This window comes from Crassostrea angulata, chromosome 3, assembly GCF_025612915.1.
Source record: "Crassostrea angulata isolate pt1a10 chromosome 3, ASM2561291v2, whole genome shotgun sequence".
NCBI lineage: Eukaryota > Metazoa > Mollusca > Bivalvia > Ostreida > Ostreidae > Magallana > Magallana angulata.
This window is the reverse complement of record NC_069113.1, coordinates 13,243,336-13,255,136: the sequence shown is the minus strand read 5'-3', so window position 1 is coordinate 13,255,136 and position 11,801 is coordinate 13,243,336. Positions and strand designations below refer to the sequence as shown.

The following is an 11,801-nucleotide window of genomic DNA, read 5'->3' as shown; positions in this document are numbered from 1 at the left end:
AATCTCGGCTCATATCCTTTACTTAAATTCTGTGTTTGTATTTTTAATAAGTAACCTGTGACCGTAGTGTGTGGATTAAGTTCTACTAAGGATATCTGTGCTTCTCTGACCCTGATTTGATTTGAATTTAGTTCACATTTTCATTTGCCTTAATTAATTTTGGACTTTTCATTCTTTTAATCCTCAAATCCACAGCAATCAATCGATTTCAGACCAGATGCAATTCAAAATACATCAGTTTAGTGTTCACATGGAAGTCAAAGTCGCCTTCTACCATGTGATATTAGCCGCTCGAGACAAGAAATTGAATGGCGTGTTTTTTTCTTTGTCAATACTTTTAACTGACATATTGTTTATAAGCAGCACCGACTTCTAAATTAAATAGCTCAAAATAACTATCACGTCGACCAGTCACTAACCTTCACTAAACGCATCTCAATCTCCCCCCTCTCCTATTCAAGCCAAAGCCTAGAAAATCCAAATTTATTAAGTTTATATAATAGTAAAATTACTCTGATCATCTCCTCCCCGGCAACACACAATTTTCCCTTAGACCCCTCCCCTGGAAAATTTTCTGGATCCGTGCATCACATTATCTCCTCTAGAGATAGAGAAACGGACCTTATTTGAAAAAAATAAATTTCATTTTTCAATACCCTCTATTTGAGCATGACAAAAAGTAGATATATAAAATGTTTGCAAATGTGTAATACAAACACAGGCAAAAAGAAAACACAAATGATTTAGTTGAAGCCCAGGTGATACAAAATGACCTTATGACACCGTTTTTGATGTTGTTAGGTACAAAACAAGCACTAAATGAGAACCACAGACAAATCACAGCAGAATCAGGAAATTAAGTCCTAATTCTCTGAGCCAATGAATGATAGCAAATTTTTAATAAATCAATAATTTTTGGGAAGATTTATAGATCATTGTTACCATATTATGTTTACATCTAAATATGAAAATGTAATATTTGCTCTCTCTCTCTCTCTCTCTCTCTCTCTCTCTCTCTCTCTCTCTCTCTTGGCACATACAGTAGAATGATTATATTTTTTATGAAAAGTCAACAGTTCAGTTGACTACACATCTACACATAAGAATACAGCTTCACAAATGGATATTTCTCCTGCCATGTTGAAAGACAGCTTTGAACATCCGGAAGTCAACTTCTTCTCGTGAATAATCAATGCCTTTAAGTACAGAAAGTTCATGCAAAAAATTCTGGGCTCCTGCCTCAGCCCACACAGGGATAACCCGTTCATTCCTAGATGAATTTTTAATGGAGTCAGTTAAAGCTATTTCGTGTTGGTATCTAGTTAGACTGTCTTTTCTGAAATTGGAGGTTACCACAACGAACAAGAATCTACATCTACAAAACAGATGCTCCATTGTTTTAAAATGGGACTGCACATCTGGAGCAAATTCCTCATATAAGATAATATTGAGATCATTTATATCTGTGCCCAAATTTGATACCAGTTGTTGTTGTATATGTTTGACAAGTGGCCTGTCTTCTTCAGCATACAGTAGAATAGCATCATGTGTTTCTGTATTAAAAAAAAAAATTAAATAACATACCCTAGTATACACACTTTAAAAACTTTAAAAATATTAAAGCTTATGTATATAATTTAAAAGCATTTAAAGAAACTTTCATTGAACTTTTTCAAGAAGTTTTTCTGTTATACCTGTGTTTTTCAGGGTCTTAAAATCAAAGAGGAGAGAAAACAAGAGGCCCATGGGCCACATCGCTCACCTGAGGAACAATAGGTATGATAAAGTCAGCTTAATGGAGTCATAATACAAACAATCTGGACAATGTACAATAATACATGTAGATCCTGTATAAAGAAAAATCCATTTTTCCCCTTTGGAACTCGGATAGCCCTGATTGCTGAGAATATTTACGAGACCAGACTTTAATCACCGCTCCTGCACATATCTAGGGACTCAACCTTACGCAGGGAGGGATGACCACACACCTACGCAACTCAACAGGTACCAACGTTAACGCAAGGAGGGATGATCGCACACTTGCACCAACAGCTCAACCTAACGCAAGCAGGGAGTGCCGCACACTTGTGCTTGAAAGGCCTGAACACCAGCAGGGATGACCATACAAAGCACCACCACCGCAATCACTACCAATACAAGCAGGTATGACTGCCCACTTGTGTTTATGCGATACAGGGCTGGAATGACCTCGCTCACTATATCAAACGTTAGAAAACACGAAAATTAGATAGAGCAGGGAGGTCCACACACTCAATCTTTTCGTACCAGTTTAAGTTTAACCCCAAACAGTGTCTCATCGTAATGCTATAGACACTGTCCCTATATATGTGCCGGCCTAAAATAATTCATAGTATCTAAAAATTGGAAATCAAAAATAAACAAACTAATCCGGCCTAACCCAAAACGTCTTATGCAGAACAACTTATATACATTGAATTTTTATTATTGTATAAAAATAATCATCACAATAATTGGTTAACAGTGGATGCATTAATTAAAATAATCAAGAATCAATAAATCAAGGGCAATAACTCAATACAGTAATACAAAAAGATTCTAATGAAAAAATTGCTGCCTGCTTCAATTTTATAGTCATATCACATGTTGAGTATTGCAGTTCTCAAAAAGATCCTTTACAATTGTTTATATATGGGATATTTAGCTACATCAAACTCTGAACCTTCTTGTGAGGCCGAAGAATTGTCCTGGAGCCAAAGTCTTAACAATTATAAAGAATCATCTTGCTGATTAGTTTCTGAGAAGAAGATTTTCAAAGATTTACTCTATATATTCCTATGTAAAACTTAAACACCCCCCCCCAATGTGGCCTCACCCTACCCCCAGGGATCATAATTTTCACAACTTTGAATCTACACTACCTGAGGATACTTCCACAAAAGTTTCAGCTTTCCTGGCTGATTAGTTTCTGAGAAGAAGATTTTTAAAGATTTACTCTATATATCCCTATGTAAAACTTCGACCCCCCATTGTGCCCCACCCTACCCCCAGGGATCATGATTTTCACAACTTTGAATCTACACTGCCTGAGGATGCTTCCACACAAGTTTCTGCTTTCCTGGCTGATTAGTTTCTGAGAAGAAGATTTTTAAAGATTAACTCTATATTTCTATGTAAAATTTTAACACCCCCCCTCCCAATGTGGCCTCACCCTACTCCCAGGGATCATGATTTTCACAACTTTGAATCTACACTACCTGAGTATGCTTCCACACAAGTTTCAGCTTTCCTGGCTGATTAGTTTCTGAGAAGAAGATTTTTAAAGATTTCCTCTATTTATTCCTATGTAAAATTTCGACCCCCCATTGTGGCCTCACCCTACCCCCGGGGATCATGATTTTCACACCTTTGAATCTACACTACCTGAGGATGCTTCCACAAAAGTTTCAGCTTTCCTGGCTGATTAGTTTCTGAGAAGAAGATTTTTAAAGATTTACTCTATATATTCCTATGTAAAATTTCGACCCCCCATTGTGGCCTCACCCTACCCCCGGGGATCATGATTTTCACACCTTTGAATCTACACTACCTGAGGATGCTTCCACACAAGTTTCAGCTTTCCTGGCTGTTAAGTTTCTGAGAAGAAGATTTTTAAAGATTTACTCTATATATTCCTATGTAAAACTTCGACCCCCCATTGTGCCCCACCCTACCCCCAGGGATCATGATTTTCACAACTTTGAATCTACACTGCCTGAGGATGCTACCACACAAGTTTCAGCATTCCTGGCTGATTAGTTTCTGAGAAGAAGATTTTTAAAGATTTACTCTATATATTTCTATGTAAAATTTTAACACCCCCACCTCTCAATGTGGCCTCACCCTACTCCCAGGGATCATGATTTTCACAACTCTGAATCTACCCTACCTGAGGATGCTTCCACACAAGTTTCAGCTTTCCTGGCTGATTAGTTTCTGAGAAGAAGATTTTTAAAGATTTACTCTATATTTTCCTATGTAAAACTTCGACTCCCCATTGTGGCCCCACCCTACCCCCAGGGGTCATGATTTTCACAACTCTGAATCTACACTACCTGAGGATGCTTCCACACAAGTTTCAGCTTTCCTGGCTGTTAAGTTTCTGAGAAGAAGATTTTTAAAGATTTACTCTATATATTCCTATGTAAAACTTCGACCCCCCATTGTGGCCCCATCCTACCCCCGGGGGTCATGAATTTCACAACTTTGAATCAACACTACCTGAGGATGCTTCCACACAAGTTTCAGCTTTCCTGGCTGATCAGTTTCTGAGAAGAAGATTTTTAAATATTTACTCTATATATTCCTATGTAAAACTTCGACCCCCCATTGTGCCCCACCCTACCCCCAGGGATCATGATTTTCACAACTTTGAATCTACACTGCCTGAGGATGCTACCACACAAGTTTCAGCATTCCTGGCTGATTAGTTTCTGAGAAGAAGATTTTTAAAGATTTACTCTATATATTTCTATGTAAAATTTTAACACCCCCACCTCTCAATGTGGCCTCACCCTACTCCCAGGGATCATGATTTTCACAACTCTGAATCTACCCTACCTGAGGATGCTTCCACACAAGTTTCAGCTTTCCTGGCTGATTAGTTTCTGAGAAGAAGATTTTTAAAGATTTACTCAATATTTTCCTATGTAAAACTTCGACCCCCCATTGTGGCCCCACCCTACCCCCAGGGGTCATGATTTTCACAACTCTGAATCTACACTACCTGAGGATGCTTCCACAAAAGTTTCAGCTTTCCTGGCTGATTAGTTTCTGAGAAGAAGATTTTTAAAGATTTACTCTATATATTCCTATGTAAAATTTCGACCCCCCCATTGTGGCCTCACCCTACCCCCGGGGATCATGATTTTCACAAATTTGAATCTACACTACCTGAGGATGCTTCCACACAAGTTTCAGCTTTCCTGGCTTTCTGGTTCTTGAGAAGAAGATTTTTGAAAATTTCTGAAATTTTTCATTAATTTCTAATTATCTCCCCTTGAAAACGGGTGTGATCCTTAATTTTCACAACTTTGAATCCCCTTTGCCTAAGGATGATTTGTGCCAAGTTTGGTTGAAATTGGCCAAGTAGTTCTTGAGAAGATGTTGAAAATGTGAAAAGTTTACGGACGGACGGACGGACAGACGGACGACAGACAAAATGTGATCAGAATAGCTCACTTGAGCTTTCAGCTCAGGTGAGCTAAAAAACAAATGTAGGTCAATGGTAAATGTTTACCAATATGTGGTGGAATACAAGCTATTGGTGTTGCTGGTACAGCATCCTCCATAAGGCTCAGGTTACTAGTAATAGGACCACTGTCTACTTCAATATCTTGTGTCCCAATATTTCCATTGTCATCTCTTTCATAAAGAACAGTAGTGTTTCCTTCTGGGTAGGCAGTTTGTCTGTGTGACTGTTGACGTGTGGCGTTGGGTTGCTTACTGTTGGGTAAACGTGCGTTCCCACAAGCCGAGTCAGGGTTAGTCTGTAGGCTATGGGGTTTTTGGGAAGATGTTTTTACAGAAGTTTCTGCATTTTCCTGACCTTGTTGGTCATCTGGTGTTCCATTATTATTATTGGATTTGGAAACCAATGTGGAAACCAATGAACCTATAAAATTCAAAACATGCATGTTTAGACAATGCACATTCAATTCATGGTCGGACATCATATTGTTGGGTTTTTTTTAATGAAAATAAAGTATATTTACCTGCATGTTCAATGTTATACATATTTTATAATACTAATTATTTTTCATTCTATGCAATCTTTAACAATATTAAGTATTTATGAAAAAATTAAGCGATCGGAAATTATTGTGCATTAATAAAAACTCAAATTTTTTGTATGTGAGGAACTGAAGCTCTACAATAGATTTTCTACCTGTGTGATTTATGCCTTAGAAAGGATCATTTCAATATGTATATATTAAACTACAATGTACGATCTGTCCTAAGATATCCTTGATTCACATTATGCTTAATAACTCAATATTTATGAATACCTCAGGGTTCACTTGATGTTCATTAAAAGTATAAAAAAAGATTTCTTTTTAAAAACACCTCCTCTTGGGCTCTAGCTTATCAGGTTTCAATACACAGCTAAAAATAAAAGAGTCTACGATATCATTGAAAAATTGTGGGTTGCATTGCGAGTGATTTCAAAATGGAGTAATAATATCAACATTTCCCATTTTAAATCTCCATATGAAATCTGTTTTCGATTCTGTGAATTTTTCAGAGTGCAAAATGATTAGGTGTCAATGAAGATATCTTGGATATTTTCCCTTTCATCAATATCTATTACCGTACATTTCTTTGACAGGTATGTGTATCTTTATCAAAAATCGGCCAAATGTGACAGTACAATAACTTGGGACATACTAACAATGGAACTCATTTTAAAAACAAATCCACGAATGTAATTTAAATTCTTTAAAATTATTTCTTCAGCTGTTCTTATTCCTTTGATGTTCATCTTTATTGATTCATACCTCAGTGAATGAATCAAATGTTGTTAAACTATTTAGGGCTTATATGCCTTATTACATGTACTTAAGTAAGAATGGCAATTTAGATTTCAGACCATTCTCAAGCAATATGTCAACAATTTCATAAGAATTTGCCAATGTTAGCACTAGAAAGATGGTGTAATGTACCTTTTCTACTGATGAACCATCCGATCCCTACTCCAACAACAACTGGAGCAACTGTTATAATGATATTGTGTACAATACCCATCTCCTTTAAGAATTATATTTAGAAATGTGTGAACGCCATGAATCTTCCTACTTTCGTTTTAAATTTCCGGGAGGTCGGAATAATGACCCAATAAGCACTGTGTAGACCTAATGACTTGATTAAATATGCATATTTTTTTGCATATTTTATTTCATACATATCTTTTAAGAGACCCATACTTTAATGATTTTACGAATGAATTGATATGTCAGTAAATATTAGATAATTATAAAAATATTTAATCAATATGCTTTTTTAGAAAATATTTTAGGTCTATAAAATTTAAATGTTTTGATATTTTGTGTAATGACTTGATGGGCACTTTATATCAAAGGTAACTATGATTTGGTGTTGTAATTTTGGTTCATCTTATATATTTTCTTGCCAATCAGATTTGAACATATAGTTATGGCAACTTATAATATATATCTTATACGGCATCGTGAAATGCAAATCTGATAAAACAGAGAGAGAGAGAGAGGGAGAGAGAGAGAGAGAGAGAGAGAGAGAGAGAGAGAGAGAGAGAGAGAGAGAGAAATTCGATTTGTTCAATGAAAAATTAGAAACACTGAAAGAAACTAAAGTACAAATTACATATGTTTTGATACAAAATTGAATCTTTTGGACATGGAAGTGAAGTCAGTTAAATGAACAGTCTCGGTCTTAAAGTCTGTCCCAAGTTATTGCTTCATTACTTTGTAATGCTTTTTAATTAAAATACACATACCAGTGAAAGAAATACAGTTGAAATTGATGAAATGGAAAATATTCAAGATATCTTCGTTGACACATTATCATGTTTCAGTCATAAAAGTTCACAGGATCAAGAACAATTTTTAACGGAGATATATAATTGGAAATATTTACATCTCTTCTCCATTCGGAACTCACTCGGAATACCTCGCACAGTTTTTCAACGTTATCATCCGGGCTTTTTCATGGCTGATGCAATGCAAAATTCACGTAGACTTTCTATTTTGGGCTATGTATATTGAAACTTGAAGCGGTAGAGGAAGAGTTTCAAAACCGATAATCTGGACATTTTGCATATTAGTGGATGAGCATACTTTGAGCACAAAGTTATTTATAATTATCGAAATATCAAGCGAAAAGTGGTGGAAGCAAAACTCAGGTCAGAGTTTAGAATCAAGAGTTAATGTGTTTTTATTAAGGTATCAATTCCAATAACTTAAAAAAATATATATCTAAACAATAAAATGCTTTCTTTGGTGATTCACGCGGGATGTGAAGGTAGCGACATTGCAAAAAAAAAAATACATAATTAACCCGCGTTAATGATCGCTACCTTCATAACCTGCATGAATCATCAAAGAAAGCATTTTATTGTTTATATTTACATCTTTCTTTTAACAAATTAATAGACTGATTGCAAAAATTAAGTTAAATTAATTAAATTATTGTTAATGTACATCAGTACGTTAGCTAAAATAAACAGCCAAAATCATCCCCTATGGGAATTTGAGTCTTACATCATCATGATTATTTCGTGCAGTCCATGATTTTTCTTAGGTCGCTGTAGGTTTTGACCAGTCGATAAAGAGGGCGTCTTGGCTGGCTGTTTCTATAGAACTATGAATTAACTAAAGTTTCCGTAAGAAATAGAGGGAATCATATTCGGTAGATGTAAATATAAACAAATGGAAGAACGCAGAATGGATGAAAGTAGTGCATATGTGTATTCAGAAATAAAGGAAATTGAAATATCGAGCAAGGATCTCCACGTAGAAATGTTATAATATGACTGTACAAAGTCAGGTAAAAATAACCTAATTTTATTTGGAATTAATGAAGTCCCATGCACTAGAAAGAAAAGAGGATTGTATTGAATCGCGGTTTTTGTGCGGATTACTTAGACGCCCCAAAAAATCAAAATTGAAAACGTGTACAGAACAGAATAAAGAGTGGGATAAAAGAAGCCAATAATTGCTATATTCCAATTTCGAAAAAGAAAAAGAAATGGTGCAAAAAGACAGTTTCAAGCTAAAGGACACAGCATACGGAATAGCGCAACAGTACCCTAAGGAAATCGTCGACAGGAGAAAAATGGCTCGAGGCACCCGTAATGGCTCGAGGCGAACGTGAGGATAAAACAGCCTTTATGAGGAATGACAAACTAAACATCGACGGACGGAGAAAAATACAAACATCCGGTAACAAAACATGTATTAATCAGAGAACAAATCAAAGAGACACTAGTGATGACAAGGGGGTACGCCGGGAACAGTATTAGCATTATGTCATGGAACATTAAAGGTCTGACACCACAAAAAATGGAAAATAAAGATTTTAGTGAATATTTGGTATCAAATAATATTGACATACTATGTCTACAGGAAACCTGGACAAACAATGACAGCAAAATTGAAGTGAACAATTACTTAATGTACCATAAACCCAGACCGTTTATACAGAAAAAGTCCAGAAGTAATAGTGGTAGAATAGTTGTATTCATAAAAGATTCACTCCATAAAGGCATTCAATTAGCGTTATCAGACTCTGAGAGAATTATGTGGTTCAAGCTTGACAAAGACTTTTTCTCGGTCGAGGAGGACCTATATTTATGCTGTGCGTACTTACCCCATAAAAAATCCTAAATCTACAACGTAATTTTAAACAACAAACATGTTTTTGATAAATTACAGTAACTAAAAATATAGCTACATTCCAAACATTAGGGAAAATTATTTTAAGGAATGATCTAAATGCCCAAACTGCTCAAGCACCTGCATGACTACATTATGGACGATTTCATACCACCAGAGAACGAGAATAAACTTTATATATATAATAATGTGATAAAGTTATAAAGTGTTACGCCGAGGATAAAGATTAATAGAATCATTCATTATTACGAGTCAGGGATAGTGAAATTCCACCGAGGGGACAAGATTCACGGTCTAGGACGAGGCTTTGCCGAGTCCTAGACCGTGAATCTTGGCCCCGAGGTGGAATTTCACTATCCCACACAAGTATATAATGAATGATTATTTTTCTCGCATTATATTACCTTAAAAAATGATGTTTGACAACTTTCTGTTATGACGTTCAAAAGATTACTTTCAGTTTATTCCTCTGCGTGCTTCAAATAGTGCAAGTCAAAACGAGAGCATACGACAGTTTTTTAATTAAAAATATGATAAATTGTAATTAATTAAGCAACGCAATTACTTAATGGATAATCTCAATGCACCATTTTGCATTTCCCTACAGCAGACAACGTTTGTTTATGTTTTAAAACGGCGTAGTAATACATAGTGTAAGACAGAAAAATCTCACACTGCTGTCTCACACCGGACAAACCGATCTCATACCGGTGATAATGCGAGAAAAAAATTATTCGGAGCAATGGTACTGGATATGTGCATATCTCTGAAACTTAGAATTGTAAATGGCCGACTCCACTCAGATGCGAAGATTGGTAAATTCACATGTGAAACGGAGTTGGGAAGCGCGGCATAATTGAATAAATGTTGACAGAGGAGGAATATTTTCAAAACGTGTCGAAATTTTGTGTAGACAAACCACAATTTTCAGACTATAACCCAATGATATGTGATATCAAAGCTGGCTATAACGTTAATCACAGAGAGGAAGGAAAATGTGAAAGCATAGAAAAGTGGAAGTGGAACGAATCAACTCGCAGCGAATACATACAGAACTTGAGAACAAACATTCATAGGTTCGAAAACATAGTAAATAATAGGAACCACACAACGCAAGAAGCTATAAACGATGTAAAAAGCCAATTATCAGACACACTGCTAAATATTGCGGAACCTTTTTTGCAAACCAGTAACAGATACCAGGTATAAGACAGGGAGGATCCGGATTCAGATGCAAACGACACAAAGACACACCGTAGTTTAACACAGAGTGCAAAACGGCTTAAAGGACGTTGGTCAATGCTATTTACCGATACAACAATAAAAGGTCAACGATCGAATAACCCAATTGAAATGTTTACGGCCAAGAAATGCTACAAATCTCTTATTCGAAAGAAAAGTGCAAGCTACAAACTAAACCAACGAGATAAATTAAAGCAACTAAAAACCAAAAATCCCACAGAATTCTGGAAATTGTTGAGTCCATAGGAGAAGGCGCATCAAGTTAAAGTAGCACCTGACGATTTTTTCAGCTATTTTCAGATTGGTGTTTGCGAAATGAAAATGATGCACCGTGCAGGAAGCCCAAGAAACGGACCAATCGCGACCGCCTTCCCAGAGCTAGACGAACCATTATCCAGCAAAGAGATAATTGATGCGGTCGAATCTCTCAAATATGAAAAATCGAGCGGTTATGACAATATTATCAACGAGGAGCTCAGTGCAGATGTGTCAACCCTTGAACCAGTGTTTAATGTGTTATTTAATTCGATATTTGATAGTGGTTATTATCTCTCAAATTGGAAATTGGGTATAATTGTGCCGATTAAAAAAAGGAGATAAAATAGATCCACAGAACTACAGGGGCATAACCCTAATAAGTTTTCTGGCGAAGCTTTTCTCACGTATCCTAAACAACAGATCACAAAGATGGTCAGAAGACAATAGTGCGATATCTGATGAGATGAGCAATTTTGGCTTAAGATAGTTTGTTGTTCTATTCCTGCATTATATGTTTTAAAAAGTATCGTTGACTTTAAAATTGCAAATGGTAGTTAAGCTCTTTTGTACATTTGTAGATTTTCTTCTTATAAAATCATTCATGAATATGATCTGAAAAACAATGTATCAGGCTGGATTTTTGGGGTCAAGAACACACTTTTGTCAAATGGTTTTAATGATGTATGATAGAACCTTGAGTCGGTAAATGAAAAAAAATGTTTTTCATATTTTGAGCAAAGACTGTCAGATTGTTTTCACCAAAATTAACGTGTAGAAATTGAAAATGCCCGCCCTTTACGTTTAGATAAATAGAGGATATCTATATTGTGTGATTTTATATTTGCTTTATCCAACGAGTTGAAATGGTGTATATATTCGCGAGGCTTGCCGAGCGAATATAACCATTTCAACGAG

The 11,801-nt window shown here is 35.9% G+C and overlaps 1 protein-coding gene across 1 annotated transcript; it reads right to left on the bottom strand.

Moving 5' to 3' along the window:
• Nucleotides 1–987: 987 nt before the first annotated feature.
• Nucleotides 988–6,837, bottom strand: LOC128178654 (uncharacterized). The gene is made up of 3 exons (XM_052845919.1): nucleotides 6,681–6,837; nucleotides 5,258–5,632; nucleotides 988–1,553 (listed from the first exon to the last, which is right to left on the bottom strand). Exons 1-3 carry the CDS (start codon nucleotides 6,760–6,762, stop codon nucleotides 1,114–1,116), a joined length of 897 nt encoding a protein of 298 aa, XP_052701879.1. The 5' UTR covers nucleotides 6,763–6,837; the 3' UTR covers nucleotides 988–1,113.
• Between the last annotated feature and the right edge of the window lie 4,964 nt (nucleotides 6,838–11,801).